This window comes from Balaenoptera musculus, chromosome 2 (assembly GCF_009873245.2).
Source record: "Balaenoptera musculus isolate JJ_BM4_2016_0621 chromosome 2, mBalMus1.pri.v3, whole genome shotgun sequence".
NCBI lineage: Eukaryota > Metazoa > Chordata > Mammalia > Artiodactyla > Balaenopteridae > Balaenoptera > Balaenoptera musculus.
In genome coordinates, this window is record NC_045786.1 from 3850761 (window position 1) to 3867561 (window position 16801).

The 16801-nt window shown below is 39.3% G+C and overlaps 1 protein-coding gene across 7 annotated transcripts in view; it reads left to right on the forward strand.

The window, feature by feature from the left end:
- Positions 1-493: 493 nt before the first annotated feature.
- The window catches only part of NSUN6 (NOP2/Sun RNA methyltransferase 6), an 88813-nt gene continuing 72505 nt past the window's right edge, over positions 494-16801 (forward strand). For 5 of the 7 annotated variants that reach the window (XR_005018649.1, XR_005018648.1, XM_036842148.1 and 2 more), the window contains exons 1-3: positions 528-990; positions 3399-3554; positions 7863-7942. Coding sequence is in view for 5 of the 7 variants with exons in the window: in XM_036842148.1 (XP_036698043.1) it covers positions 916-990; positions 3399-3554; positions 7863-7942 (311 nt within the window). In the remaining 2 variants the exon portion in view is untranslated. Of the gene's footprint in view, positions 991-1501; positions 1577-3398; positions 3555-7862; positions 7943-16801 lie in introns of those variants that run through there. The other 2 variants (XM_036842149.1, XM_036842150.1) reach the window with 2 other exon arrangements.

A 16801-nucleotide genomic window follows, 5' to 3' on the forward strand; every position in this document is an offset into this window, starting at 1 on the left:
ACTACCTGTGCGTTTTAAAGTTTTACCTGAGCATGTATGGATATTACAAGACCATTAACCCAGCTTTTAAAAATGTGAATAATGTTGTTTATTCACAACTGAAGTCAGACCAGCAAGCCTAAGAGAGGGAAGGTAATTTCAGAAAATCAAAGGGTGGATGATAGGCCCAAATAAATTCTGGTTTCATTCTTTCTTTGGAGGTCACCTAGCAGGTAACTGATTGACTCCTCACCTTATTCAGGCTAGCACGACTCAACCCTCCCCAATTGGCACCCAGCTCTGCCCGCCCACCTCCGCCCGACAGCTGGGCCTGTTTGCAGGTCCCGGAAGCAGCTCCTCCTCCATCCCCTTAAAGCGCCCGCCCAGGCCCGCTGCACGTGGATGCGCCGCGGGCGGAGCTGGGAAACTCCGGGGACGTGACGTAGCGGCAATCTGCGGCTGCGGATTGGAGGGCAGGGGAAGGAGGGGTGGGCCGCATTGCCGGAAGTGACGCATGACGGAAGCGGCTTTCTGCCGAAAAACAGGGGCCGAGGGACTGGAGATTGGGCCGCGGTGTTCCCAGCCTGGTTTCCACATCTCTGCCCAGTTCACGGCGGATTCACTCCTCACGGCTTTTTTTTTTCTTCTCTGCAACGTGAGTGGCATTGCCTCGCAGTGATTTCCGTGGGCGTCGCTAAAGAAGGCCCTGGGAGGAGAGGAAGCCGCTCCAAACTGGCCACGCTCCAGAAGGCGTGGAAGATTCCTCCGCGTTTCCCATTTTAACTCGGCGTGAGCAGCGCGCTCTTCCCGAGCATCGGTGGTCCCGGCACGTTGTGGGTGGGATTCATTGCCCAGACGCTCCGTGTAATTCGCAGAGAGGAAAAACCACCGTTTTCCAGCATTTCTCGTGGAGGAGGAGAACTAAGCGATAGGAAAATGTCTGTTTTTCCTAAAATATCTTTGAGACTTGAGGTTGAAAACTATTTGAAAGCGGGCTTTATGAATGAGGAGGTAGGTCAGATAAACACGTTAGATGCTACTTGCAAAAATTCAAATATGTACACGCTCTAGAGAAACAAAAATAATCTAAAAGGCAATCAAATGTTTACAGCCGTTTCTTAGTATTCGTCTTTCCGAATGTAAAATATGCTGATATCTTTCTGCAGGTATTTAATGAATGCTTTCCGAGCTAAGAGGTGTATGGGGTGTATGTTTTAACATTTAGGAATGGGAAAGGAGGGAGGGGGAAAAAGCGGTTGTGTGTCTGGCGGCGGGAATGCACTGAAAGGATTACAAGGGTGAGCAAGACAAGATCCCCGTCTCCGAGAATTTATGTCCTGTAGAGAAGAAACGCCTGTACTCTTACAGCGCCTGCCTTGGCACTCAGGTGGAAGGTTTACTATCATTCAGTGAGTGCTTCTTAAATGCCACCAGTTGTGCTAGATGAACTGCAGACCTTTACATCTCAATCTGCGCAGTCTTTTTTTGGTAGAGATTTCCTCCCCATTTTTTAAAGGTGAGAGAACTGAGGGTCCAAAGAGCGACGTTACTGAATCAAATTGACACCGCTGTCACGTAACAGTGTTGAAATGTGAAGGTAAAGAGCTCAGGTCGAATGGGAAAAGGAATGGATTTGGGACCCCAAGCCCCTGGTTTGCATCCCAGGGCTTTGAGGCAGTTACTTCACATCCCTTAACCTTTCTTTCCTTTTCTGTGAAATTTGAGGACGGTTAACAGTACTAAACTTTCAAGGTTGTTGTTTTAACGTATTAATCGTAAGTGCAAGCACCTGGCATCGCTTTGGCGCCTAATAGGTCCTCCACAAATGTTCCTTCCTTGTTCTGTTGGCCGTGCAGAGCACAGAAGTCCTCAATGAATGTTGATTGTCTTTTATTGCCAAGCCTGTGCTCTCTCCACCTTTCCACCGCCCCTGTAGGCAACTTTGTATTTTCCAAATCTTTGGTTTTCTATTCGAAGTGAAGCCGCAAAAATGTTACTCATTTTCAGAGATGTTGGTGAAGCCATGACTTCTAGGTTTGATTTCTACATTTTATTTCCAGAGATTATGTTAAGGGGCAAGACGGTACGGAAAGAGAAAATACCTTCTTGATTTCAAAGAACTTACAGTATAAGGAGCGTATTAAGAGAAATAGAGGCAGTCAGCAGTTTTTTTCCCCAGCAGTTTTAAAAAATGGTTAACATTGTTTTATAAAAAAAGATTCAAATGTCTGTCTTTGACACCACTTCTGCCTCAAACCCACTAACTATACGATTTTACAAAAAGAAAAACCATCCCTTTGTAAAAAGTATCAAAGGTAATGGAATATTCAGTTAAAAAAAACAAACCTTGAGAGAGTACTAATATTTTTAGGCTAGTGGATTATTAGGCTGGCAAGTGGTTTATGAAGATTCTGTGAGGCAGGGTATAGTCAAAGATGACAAAAAATGGGGAAATACGTGTCTCAAAAGCTTTAGTTAATTACAAGGAAACTTGGTCGTTTGAGTTTAACTTTATATCTGACAGGTATCTTGCTACCTGTCCTTTTTGGGACAATATCTATCTGTTACATTTAATAATACCATATTAAGAAGCTGATGTTATGGGGGCTCTTTGGGTGACGGTATCAGTGTTACTTATTCTTCAAATATTGGTGTTTTAAAACGTTACTAACCAATTTGCTCTAGGATACGAGGTTAGCAAGGAACTAGTTCTACAGAAGTGATGTAACAGTTAATGTTTTTAGAAATAAGTAGAGTGAAATCCTGAATTTATATGAATAAATGTAGCAGATATGTTAAAATGTTAATAATGCTTTGAAGTGAGGCAGTATTTTTAAAAAGTTTTTTAAAATTATTTTTATTTTTGGCTGTGTAGGGTCTTCGTTGCTGTGCGCGGGGTTTCTCTAGTTGCGGCGAGCGGGGGCTGCTCTTTGCTGCCGTGCGCGGGCTTCTCATTGCGGTGGCTTTTCTTGTTGCGGAGCACGGGCTCTAGGTGCACGGGCTTCAGTAGTTGTGGCTCGCGGGCTCAGTAGTTGTGGCTTGCAGGCTCAGTAGTTGTGGCGCACGGGCTTAGTTGCTCCGCGGCATGTGGGATTTTTCCAGACCAGGGCTCGAACCTGTGTTCCCTGCATTGGCAGGCAGATTCTCAACCACTGCACCACGAGGGAAGCCTGAGGCAGGGTTTTCTAAGCCCTTTTTGTCTGGTGTTTCACTAGGTGTTTATTAGCATAACCCTGTGAAATATCGCGATTCCCTTAGTGTTATTAACACATAAACAATACAGAGAAGTGAAATGGAACCGAACAATTGCTGAATGATGTTTCATTAGTTGGAACAAATGTATAGGCATATAGCCTGCTTAATATTTTTAATTTGTATAATGAAACTGAAACATTAACTTGTTCTTTTCTTCTTTTCAGGTTGTATCTGCTTTAGGTAAAGAAGAAGCAGAAAGGAAGTTTGAAACTCTGTTACATAAGTTGTCCCACCCTCCATCATTCACTACTGTCAGAGTAAATACGCATCTAGCCTCAGTACAACATGTGAAAAATCTGTTATTTGATGAGCTTCAGAAGGTTTGTGCACATTTTTGTCATTATGTACAGAATTAGATTTCTACAATCTATGTCATGTCACTCCTCACTAATATCATGTGAACGATATACTATTACAAGTTTACAGGTGAGGAAATTGAGGATCACGAATGTTGTTCAAGGTTACATAGTGAGTGCTCATGCTAGAACTTGAACCTAGTACTTCTGATTCTGAATTAATTTAGTGACTGGATAGGTCACTCAACTCCTCCGGGCCTCCGTTGCTTCGTCATTAAAATACATAAGCGGTCCATTCTAACCCTAAATGTCTGTGATATTGTAATAAGCAGCGTATAACGACCATGAGGGCAGATCACATAGCCAAGGTGAGCCCAGAGGTAAGGAGGTGCCTACTGATTACCTGTAGGATTATATTTTTTATTTTAATATAATAATTTAATTAAATATAATAAAAGCAGGAAATTAAATAATGTAAAGATATATTTTAAAGATAAAACAAATTTTTTTTTGTTCAACCAATAAAATAGTTTTGGCATAATACTCATTTTCTATAAGTGAAAACAGTATTATAAAATGGCATTTTTAAAGTTCCAGGCAGAAAAATAATATTGGAATTTTCTTGTTTGTATTGTTCTTCTTTGCTTTCAAAAGCTGTACATTTTATAAGTGAAATAAGTCAGATAGTGAAAGACAAATACTGCATGATATCACTTATATGTGGAATCTAGAAAATACAACTAACTAGTGAATATAACAAAAAAGAAGCAGACTCACAGATACAGAGAACAAACGAGTGGTTACCAGTGGGGAGGGGGGGAGGGCAGTATAGGGGTGGGGAGTGGGAGGGACAAACTGTTGGGTGTAGGACAGGCTCAAGGATGTGTTGTACAACATGGGAAATACAGCCAATGTTTTGTAGTAACTGTAAATGAAAGGTAACCTTTGAAAATTGTATTAACATTTTTTTTAAACCAGAAAGAAAACCCCAAAGCTGTGCATTTTGTGTTTCATACACTGTGCACTGAAACTTGCCTCCAAAGAAATGTAAGATGGAGGAAAACAGTTGCTTGAAGGGGGTACTTCAAGTTGCATTTTGTAGTTATTAAATCTCTTCTAACAAATAACCATGATAGGTGTCAGCAGACCTATTTCTACCTAATTACTGCCTAAATGAAAAGGAAGAGGTAAGCATGCTTAAAAGACTTGCATTTGTATATCACAGGCTGTGTTATCAGTTTACTCTGGATATAACTTACAGAAATTTTCAGAGAATTTTCACTGGTATTGATTCTTTTTTAAAAATTTTATTGATGTATAGTTGATTTACAATGTTGTGTTAATTTCTGCTGTACAGCAAAATGACTCAGTTATGCATATAAATATTCTTTTTCATATTCTTTTCCATTGTGGTTTATTACAGGATATTGAATATAGTTTCCTGTGTTGTACAAATAGGACCTTGTTGCTTGATTCATTTATTTTTTGTCTTTAATCTCATTACATTTATGGAATGTTTATCATACTCTCTTTAAGAACAATTCTATGAACTTCAAGTTGTGAGGAGATGACCAGGTTATAAGAAGAACCAGCTATGATTTCTGGCTGTATGAGAGCAAAACTTAGTATAATAATTTTAAATAAGACTTGGAGAAAGGTTAATGTGATTTTTAATAAGAGTGGTAATTTTATCGAGAGTAATGGCATTAGGCATAAAATATAAGCAGTTCCTCTAAGCAACTAAGATTATTACTTTTATGTAGTCATGCATGTAGGTTTTCAGTATGAAGGAAACTGTTCTGAGGCCTGTAAGGTGTCCATAACTTAGGCAGATCCAGATTGTTTTCTTTTCTAGCAAATTATTCCTAGAGCTTAGATAATCTAGGAGCCCACTCTGATGGGAATAGAAGATCTCAGGGGTTGTATCTAAGATCAGGCAGACAAAATCACTCCGGGCTTTTGAGTCCCTTTCCTTGAAGGTTAAGATAAGACTGAGGAGGTTGGGTCGTGGGCACTAGGTAAGAATCTGGTGGTTTGAGCAGTGCCTGTTTCTAGCAGGAAAAGAGATTCGCAGGAGGTTTTAGATTGTACATCTCCTTTCTTTTGCCATGTCCCAAGCTCATGTGTGTCCTAAAGACATATCCTGAACAGTATATGAGTGGGTGCTTTGTCTCCAAATATCTCTGTGTCACATATTGAAATTTAATCATTTAAAATTTCATTTGACTGGTGAAGGATGTGGAGAAACTGGAACCTTTATATGTTGCAGGTGGGAAAGTCAAGTGGTTTGGCTTCTTTGGAAGACAGTTTGGTGGTCTTTTAAAAAGTTAAACATAAATTTACTGTACAACCCAGCAATTCCACTCCTAGGTGTCTACCCAAGAGACATGAAAACATACGTCCATGCAAAGGCTTGGGCATGAACATTAATCGCAGCATTGTTCATAATCACCAAAAGGGAGAAGCTATCCAAATGTCCATCGACTGGTGAATAGAAAAACAAAACGTGGTATGTTGACAGTAGAACAGTACAGCAATGAAAGTGGTGAACTGATACATGCTACCACTTGGGTGAACCTCAAAAACACTATAGTGAGTGAAAGAAGCCACACACAAGACAGTCTGCATTGTATGATCCTGTTTATATGAGATGTCTCGAAAAGGCAGATTTCTAGAGAAAGAAAGTAGGGTAGTGGTTGCCTGGGGTTGGAGCTGGGAACAGGGATTGGCTGCAGGTGAGCATTAGGAATCATAGTGTGTTGACGGACGGGATCTAAAATTGGATTCTAGTGATGGTCGCACACTTCTGTAAATTTACTAAAAATCATTGAATTGTGCATTTAAAATGGGTACATTTTATGGTATGTAAATTAACTTCACTAAGGCTGTTTTCAAAAGGGCATGGGGTAGAAACAAACAGAAAAACAAGCAAGTGATATGCTTGGTTTAAAAAAAAGTTTGTGGTGTTTTATGGAAGTTACAGACGTGTGGTTTTATAAAAGTTTTATTTCTGTATCATTTTAATATCTGATAAAAAGGGAGAGAAGGAAAACCTTGGCCTGAGGAGGATTGATCTCTATGTAGAATATTTCTATAGTATAAAGAAATAGTACTTCCAAAGCAAAACAAAAACAAATGGCAAAATTCATTCTCTTCTCCTTGGAAGGATCCATAGTCTGGATGCTGTAAGGTATCAAACAATGAGAGAACATGAGGGAGAGAGGGAAAAAAAAAGGGAGAGAGGTTTGTTTGAATGAGTTTGCCCTTAAGATTTCTTACTATTCTGTTGGATATGGTTAGTTCACAGTATCCTTTGCCTGGAAGAAGCAGAAGGCAGAAGAGCTGTTGACTTGGTAGAAATATAGTTAGATTTCTAAAATCTGAAGAATTTTTTTTTCTCTTTCCTTATCAACTTAGAAATAGGTTGATTTGGGAAGTTTTCAGTAGGTAGTGTACGGATGCTACAAGGCAGTGCAGATATCTATTATGGTCACTGCTCTTTGGTGTATTATGTGAACATGAGTGAGTTGATAATCCCTAGCCTACATGACAGAGACTCGTTCTCCAGTATTTGCGTGTTGCGCTCTGACAGGGTACACAGCCCTTGCTGTCCAGTCCACTCTTCCGCGTGGAGTGCCCAGTTGTCTTCCGCCTGCAGCTGTGGTGTGCTGGTACATCCTGCACAACCCACTTTCTGGGAAAAATAACCCTGGTGTGTGGTGTTTGCTGAGTTTTCTGGTGTAAATGCTCCCACTCTGGTCGATTTCAAGCTACCAGCATGACCATGGAGTTGGGAAGAGCTGCAGAGTTGGCTCCCATGAGACTGGGAGTTGGCCCCAGCACCTATACCACTGGCCCTGCACTTATTCCCAGTCTGAAGGCCAAGTATGGTAGAGGATACTGAAAATCCTGAGCCTTTGCCAGAAAGCATCATCCAACTGACATGGCATCCAGTGTTGATAATATATAATAAATAGCATTTAATAATCTCAATCTTTAATGTCCTATTCATGCAATTCTGTATTGGATACATGTTTTCAGAGTAAGTCACGTAAGGTCAACATAGTTCATGTTTACAAAGTCAAAAACAGTAAGCAAAATTGAGCCTTTTACTTGTAAAGAAGTCAAGATACTTGAGAATCAAATTATAGAGAAAACATTGTTGTTTTGAAGTCTTTGATTTTTTTATAGTATCCCATGGAATAAAGTGAAAATACCCTAAATCAAGCTCATTACCATGCTCTGCTAGGTAATGACACTGAAAAGCTCTGTAATTTGAAATTTAACCAGTATATTGATTGCTTTGTAATCCTATGTGTTTATTTTTAACAGCAGTTTAATGGATTAAGTTTTCCTATTCTTCAACATCCAGACCTTCAGGATGTCTTACTTATTCCTGTTATTGGACCTAGGTTTGTAACTATTTCATTTTCAAATTGTATTCTTCTAAGTAAAAATGTCACAGGTTCTTTTTTACTGTTTGGTGAAAGTACTAAGTTTCTCCATTATTAGCCATTTGATTTAGATAGGAATTCACAAACTTGATAAATGCTGACTCTATAGTCTTTCATGGAAAATATTACACAAGAACACTAGGAATGGGCCCAGGTACCTTGAGAGTAATGCATTGTAGTTGCATTTAGTGCAGTGATTGATTTTTTTTCTGTGTTATATCATGTTTTCTTTTTTTTTTTAAACATCTTTATTGGAGTATAATTGCTTTACAATGTTGTGATAGTTTCTGCTGTGCAGTGATTGATTTTTTTCCATTCTGTAAGAAAATTACGTTTGTTTACTTGTATATCTTGATTCCACTGCTAAATTAAAACTTTTTTGAGCTACAACAAAAATACAAAGCAACGTTTCCTACTTTCATAATTGATATGTTTGTAAAATTTTATTAATTCACAGTTATGTTAAATTACTGTGTTTGTTCTCTGAGTAGAACAGATACTGTGTGTTTGGAAGGGATGTGTTTAAAAATTGAAAAAATAGGCTTTCATATTATAATGGGAGTTGTATTGAAAATCCCTAATTGTGATAAAAATTTTTTAATACCTCTAAGACTTTATAATAAACATAAAAATGCTCATTTTGTTAAAGCTTTAAAGTAATTTAGTGGTCAACAGTAGAGCAGTGGTTTTTGGTTTATCCACGCAGTGGAATGTTATATGGCCTTTATTATTATTATTTTTTATATGACCTTTAATGTGGGAGAATTATATGTACAAATAAAAGGTGATGTTCTCGATAAATTAAATACCAAAAGCATGTTGCTCTGTGTAGGAATGTAAGAAATCACATTTCTTTTGCAATTAAAAAACACACACAACTACAGATTTATACATATTTATTTATATACGGAAAAAAGTCTGGAAGGGTATAACATACCCAACTGTTGACAGGGATTAACTCTGAGGAAGTTGGATTGGGAGAAACTGGGTAAGAGGAGATTTTCACTTGTAACATTTCTGTCTTATTTTTTTTTTTACTGTAAGCACGTATTCTGCAATTAAAAAAATTGATTTTGTAAACTCTCTCTTTTTTTTTTTTGGCTGTGTTGGGTCTTAGTTGTGGCACGTGGGATCTTCATTGAGGCTTGCGGGATCTTTTGTTGCGGCGCGGGGGCTTCTCTCTAGTTGTGGTGCGTGGGATCTGTAGTTTGCAGCACGTGGGCTCTCGTTGAGGTGTGCGAGATCTGTAGTTGTGGTGCGTGGGATTAGTTGCCCCGCGGCATGTGGGATCTTAGTTCCCCAACCAGGGATTGAAACCGCGTCCCTTGTGTTGGAAGGTGGATTCTTTACCACTGGACCACCAGGCAAGTCCTGATTTTGTAAACTCCTTCTTCTAGCTCATTGTTAAGGGGGAATTTGCATTAGTGAAATGCAGAGATCTTAACTAAGTGTACTATTTGCTGAGTTTTGGTAAATTCATACAACTGTGTAGTGAAGACTCACCCCCATCAAGATATACACCATTTCCATCACCCAGAAAATTCTCTGCATTCTGCCCCCCTACCAGGAAACCACTGTTCTGATTTCTTTCATCTCCTAGTTTTAAACCAATTAGTTACTACAGTTGATCACAGTCACAGGTCTTTTGAGACCTGCGATTCATTTCAGAATGTACTGTGGACTCCATAGTTTTCCATAATCCTATATAACACTATTTCATTCTTTTTACTGGCTACGTAATAATCCTTTCATCTGTTCTTTGTAGTGAGCTAAACTACTCATTAAAACATTAGTGGGGACTTCCCTGGTGGTGCAGTGGTTAAGAATCAGCCTGCTAATGGAGGGGACATGGGTTTGAGCCCTGGTCTGGGAAGATCCCACATGCCGCGGAGCAGCTAAGCCTGTGCGCCACAACTACTGTGCCTGTGCTCTAGAGCCCGTGCGCCACAACTACTGAAGCCCATGCCCGTAGATCCCATGCGCCACAACAAGAGAAGCCTGAGCACCGCAACAAAGAGTAGCTCCCGCTCACTCCAACTAAAGAAAGCCTGCGCGCAGCAACGAAGACCAAAAACGCAGCCGAAAGTGAATAAAAAGTTAAAAAAAGTTAAAGCGTTAGTGAACTATAAAACACAAATGGTGAGTTACTACAGGAAAGCACTAAGAAATCTTTTAGGATTGTGGATTCATATACCTACCTTTCGTTTCTAAAAGGAACAGTTCGGCTCTTTTTTGCCTTTTAAAGTCATCATCACTTTTATTAGGTATCTTTTGACTTTCTACTATGAAATTTGAAGAAATTCTTAGGCTTAAATTTGCCCTAAAACCTCCACCAACCAATTTTTATTTACTGTTAGTTTTTTAATATTGTAAAGCCTTGTAACATTTTTATTCTACAAGCATAATTCAGGTGAATGCAGCGCTTGCTTGTAGCCCTATTGGCAGTTTATTTCTGAGTTCTTTATCTTAATTGATCTCTTGGTTGATCGAATAGCGTCATTTAGCAGGTCTCCAGCGCCTGCTTCCCTTCTCCCAAGTATGTCTCTTGTATGCTCTGTTTCCTTTCTCGCTTGAGAATTGCTTGTTGCCTTTATATTTAAACAACAACTTATAGGCTGATTATAGTCATTTCAGGCCACATGTTATTTCCCTCAGCCCTTTGTAGACACTGCTTCTACAATCTTATGGCCTCACATGTTGCTATGAAGAAATCTGAGGCCAAAAAATATTTTCCCCCTTACAACAGAATCTTGATTTTTCACTTGGAGATCTATGGGATTCTTAGGCACTGGACTTTAGAAACTATGCTGGGATATACCTTATAATTATAATAATAATAATTATTATTAATACTTATAATAATAATTATTCTCCTTAGTTTTCATTGAAATGCAGTGTAATTTTTAAATTACAAGTCTTCTGGTAGTTCTTTGAATATTTTTCTGTTCCATATTTCTGCCCTCTCTGCTAGGAGGACCCCGGTACTCTGCATGTTGGATGTCCAGTGCAGATGCTGCCTGTTTTGGGACACCCCCAGGCAGCCCAGGGTCTTGTGACGGGCCGGAAGGACTCACGGGACTCAGCGTCTAGTCGGGCTCATGGCGGGGATTCATTACACGAAAGGGGTACAAAAGCAGAATCAGCAGAGGGAGAAGGCACGCGGGGTAAAGTCTGGAGGAAACCAGGCGCAAGCTTGCAGGAGTCTCTCCCCATGGAGCTACCAGGACAGGCTTCATCCCTCCAGCAGTCAGTTGTGACGTGTGTAGAACCATTGTCTATGAGAGGAGCCCATTAGAGGCCCAGCACCCAAGGTTTTAGTTGGGTGCTGGTCATCTGGGCGCCCTCTGCCTGGCATGTAACGAAATTCCAGGCTCCCAAAAGGAAAGCAGGTGTTCAGCATAACCATGCTGCTTGGACGAACAGTTTAGGAACAGTAATTCACTCTTACAAGAGGTGGTTTTATATCAGTGCTGGGAACTGTTTGCCAGTCAAGTTTCCAGATGCTGGCCAAGGGCCAACCTTCCAAGTTGGCCTTTCTAAGAATAGCTGTCGCAAGCCTGTTACATTAACTGTTTAATTTCTGAGGATTTACTATCCTTTGCTTGCTGAGCTTGGCTAGTTCACTTTTGTTCTTTATTTTTTTAATCTTGTTATTATATCCCTTTTTTAAGGTTCTTTTTAGTTTCTTTGAAACTATGGAGAGTTTATTTGAAATTCTGCCCTTTTTTAGTCTGTACATTTTGTACTGCCTTTTGTTTATTACAACTTTGTTTAGTACTACGGATGTCCCTTGGTATCCATGGGAGATTGGTTCCAGGATACCCACCCCCTCCACCCCAACATACCAATAATCACAGATGCTCAAGTCTCATATAAAATGGTGTAGTGTTTGCATATCACTCATGCACATCCTTCAGTATGCTTTAAATCATTTCTAGATTACTTATAATACTTAATACTATGTACGTAGTTGCCAGTGCACAGCAAATTCAAGTTTTGCTTTTAGGAATTTTCTGGAATTAAAAAAAAATTTTTTTTTCATCTGTGGTTGGTTGAATCCATGGATGCAGAGCCTGAGGGTAGACAGGGCCATCTGTATCTACACGTAGTTCCCAGTTTGAATGAATCCTTGAATGAAAACTTTCACATAGATTCACCTAGTTTGTACTTCAAGTCAAGTCAAGTGTATGCCTAGACAACTCATCAGATGTGTCTTTCAGAAATTCTTTCACCAGGTCTTTCCTAGTGGCACAACTCTAGTCCTGGTGAGCTGAGCTGAAGAAGACTAAGGCTCCGTGTGAGGGGGTCCAGCTCACAGCTTTTCTGTTGGGGGCTTTAATTTTTGTTTATGCTTAGTGAACTCAGGGGAGGAGTGACAGAGTTGGCTGCGCTTTCCCTTCTCTTCCCTTAGCTACTTCTAGGCAGTTTGTCCAGTTTTGTTACAGAAAACACAGATTGTCCGCTTGTGCCAATTTTGCCAGTCCAGATCCTCTTTCATCTTTATCTGTAGGGAACAGGACACTGACAAGACATTCCCAGATTCTCCTTTTTTCTATCTGACCCTCTGGTCCTGGATCTAAGCAGTAGATATTTGTTTAGGCGCCCAGAAGCCTTTCCTTTTCAGAAGCATTCATACCCTGTTGAGGAACTAGGTTTGATCCAAATTTTACTGTGTTAGCTAATTATTCTCAATCATTTGGGTGATAGCTGTTTCTTAGTTTTCTTGCAAATGGAATTTTCTTTCAGATGTTTCTTTCCCCATTTCTGTGGGCTTTAGAAAAAGGAATATATTTATACTTTTACTCTTTGACTAATCTTTTACTAGAAGCTCAACATCATCCAATTATTTAAGATATCAAAACATAGGTTAAACTATTTATAGACAGTAAACAATTTAAAAAGTAATTTCTCACCATAAAATTCAGGTTCCCTCATTTTATTTAACATGCTATTTAATTTACTGATCAAATATATTTTAATGTTAGGAAGGTTTTATCACTGGTAGTAATTAGATTGAACATAAGGTTGCAATGCTGATTTTGATGGTATCAGTGTCAACTTTATTGAAAAACTTAGAGAAAATTGAATGCCAGGCTTCTCTTGATACAAGAGTATTTTGTATTTTTTATTTTTTTATCAAATTATAGTTGATTTACAGTGTGTTGTTAGTTTCAGGTGTACAGCAAAGTGACTCAGTTAAATATTCCTTTTCAGATTCTTTTCCCTTATAAGCTGTTACAAAATATTGAGTATAGTTCCCTGTGCTATACAGTAGGCCCTTGTTGGTTGTCTGTTTTATATAGTGTGTATATGTTAATCCCAAACTCCTAATTCATTCCCCCCACTCCCAATACAAGAGTATTTTTTTTTAAAGAAGTTTTTATTGGAGTATAGTTGATTTACAATGTTGTGTTAGTTTCTGTTGTACAGCAAAGTGAATCAGGTATACATCTACATATATCCACTCTTTTTTAGATTCTTTTCCCATATAGGTCATTACAGAGTATTGAGTAGAGTTCCCTGTGTATACAGTAGGTCCTTATTAGTTATCTATTTTATATATAGTAGTGTGTATATGTCAATCCCAATCTCCCAATTTATCGTTCCTCTCCCCCCATGACCATAAGTTTGTTTTCTACATTGATACAAGAGTATTTTTTTAAAAATGTTTATTTTACTATTTATTTTTATTTTTGGCTGTGTGTAATTAAGTACCTTCTTACTATTTTTCCTCCAATCTTTATTACTGTTCAATTGGAAAATCATCTTTAATGTTGATGCTTCACTCCTTTATTTAGAAACAGTTCAATAAAAATCAAGCTTTTAGTGTTTTTTATGGCCCTACGTCAACTTTTACATTTCCTCGCTAAAATTTCCATGAAGCTGACGTACACCTTGCCACTTGAATATGCTATCTTACATTTTTATACAATTACTTCTTGTGTTGAGGGATCCCCAAGACCACTCCCTGGCTCTGTGATTCCCTGGGAGGACTCAGAGGACTCAGCATATAATCGTATGCGTGACTATGATTTAATCAGTGAAAGAATCTGAAGGAAAACCAACAAAACAAAAGGTGCATGGGATGAGGTCTAGGGAAAACCATTTGCAAGCTGTAGGGTCTTTTTCCAGTGGAGTCATACAGGGTGCACTTAAGTCCCTCAGTAATAAACAAGGATGACAACATATACGTGAGATGTCACCAGCCAGGGAAGCTCTAATGAGACACGGCATCCAGGATTTTCATTCAGGGCAGGTTGTGTGGGTACCTCCTGCCTGGTATGTACCCAAATTCCAGCCTCCCAGAAGGAAAGTCAGTGTCCACCATAAACCATATTATTTGTTTACAAATACATTGTTACAAACAGTGTAGGCACAGTGAGCTACCCTTATCAGTTAATAGTGGGAACTCCCCTGATTCTAAGTTCCAAAACACTAGCCGAGGACCAGCCTTGTCACCAGGCCTCCCAAAGAAATGATAGCAGTTCTGGCCCACTATGTTAAGACTCATCTTTGTGGTCTCCCATTCTCTTCTTGCCATGAAATGGTTTTTCTCATAAAAACTTTCTGATTAACACTACAAGTTTCCATTTCACAAGATATTTTTTGAATTGGTGCTATGTGTGAGACGCAAAGACGTTACAAAGATGGATGGAACATAGTTTCTAAAAGCAGAGAATATTGGTACAAGTTAAACTGCAATAGATGCCATGGTAGCGGTGTGAATTAAATACCACTAGAGCATAGAAGAAGAAGGGCTGAGTGCGAAGAAGTGGGTAAAGATTTTCTCCAAATAGATGTTACTTCGGTTGAGCCTTGAAGGTGAGTAAGAATGAGGTGGATGAGGAGATAAAGTAGGTAAGGGTATGCGAGATAGAGAGAAAACATGCAGAAAGTACAGAGGTGTGAAAATAGATGGTGGTTCACGACAGAAGTGATCAGGCTTGGCTAATGAGTTCTCAGAGAGACGGGTGAAAGAAGATGCTGAAGTAGTTAGGAGAGGTAGACTGTGAAATGTGAAGGGCTTTTGCTTTTAAACTAGGGAGTGTTTTCTTTTTTGCATAGAATATAGGAGCCAAATAATTTTTATTACAGTCATGATTTTAGAAATACAATACTGGTAGTAGCATAAAGGTATGTTTTCCAAACTGTGTGTAGATCATGACCCATTAGTAGGTTGTGAAATCAATTTAATCGGTTTTTTTTAATATAATGGAGTATTTTGCATTTTTTTTTAAAGGAATTCCTTTATTTTTATTTTATTTATTTATTTATTTATTTTTGGCTGTGTTGGGTCTTTGTTTCTGTGCGAGGGCTTTCTCTAGTTGTGGCAAGCGGGGGCCACTCTTCATCGCGGTGCGCGGGCCTCTCACTATCGCGGCCTTTCTTGTTGCAGAGCACAGGCTCCAGACGCGCAGGCTCAGTAATTGTGGCTCACGGGCCTAGTTGCTCCGCGGCATGTGGGATCTTCCCAGACCAGGGCTCGAACCCGTGTCCCCTGCACTGGCAGGCAGATTCTCAACCACTGTGCCACCGGGGAAGCCCAATTTAATTGGTTTTTTGTTTTTTTTTTTTAAACATCTTTATTGGAGTATAATTGCTTTACAATGGTGTGTTAGTTTCTGCTTTATAACAAAGTGAATCAGTTATACATATGTTCCCATATCTCTTCCCTCTTGCATCTCCCTCCCTCCCACCCTCCCTATCCCACCCCTCTAGGTGGTCACAAAGCACCGAGCTGATCTCCCTGTGCTATGCGGCTGCTTCCCACTAGCTAGCTGTTTTACATTTGGTAGTGTATATATGTCCATGCCACTCTCTCACCCTGTCACATCTTACCCCTCCCCCTCCCCATATCCTCAAGTCCATTCTCTAGTAGGTCTGTGTCTTTATTCCCATCTTGCCACTAGGTTCTTCATGACCTTTTTTTTTTTTTTCCCCTTAGATTCCATATATATGTGTTAGCATACAGTATTTGTTTTTCTCTTTCTGACTTACTTCACTCTGTATGACAGACTCTAACTCCATCCACCTCACTACAAATACCTCCATTTCATTTCTTTTTATGGCTGAGTAATATTCCATTGTATATATGTGCCACATCTTCTTTATCCATTCATCCGATGATGGACACTTAGGTTGCTTCCATGTCCTGGCTATTGTAAATAGAGCTGCAATGAACATTTTGGTACATGACTCTTTTTGAATTATGGTTTTCTCAGGGTATATGCCCAGTAGTGGGATTGCTGGGTCATATGGTACTTCTATTTTTAGTTTTTTAAGGAACCTCCATACTGTTCTCCATAGTGGCTGTATCAATTTACATTCCCACCAACAGTGCAAGAGGGTTCCCTTTTCTTCACACCCTCTCCAGCATTTACTGTTTCTAGATTTTTTGATGATGGCCATTCTGACTGGTGTGAGATGATATCTCATTGTAGTTTTGATTTGCATTTCTCTAATGACTAATGATGTTGAGCATTCTTTCATGTGTCTGTTGGCAATCTGTATATCTTCTTTGGAGAAATGTCTGTTTAGGTCTTCTGCCCATTTTTGGATTGGGTTGTTTGTTTTTTTGTTATTGAGCTGCATGAGCTGCTTGTAAATCTTGGAGATTAATCCTTTGTCAGTTGCTTCATTTGCAAATATTTTCTCCCATTCTGATGGTTGTCTTTTGGTCTTGTTTATGGTTTCCTTTGCTGTGCAAAAGCTTTTAAGTTTCATTAGGTCCCATTTGTTTATTTGTGTTTTTATTTCCATTTCTCTAGGAGCTGGGTCAAAAAGGATCTTGCTGTGATGTATGTCATAGAGTGTTCT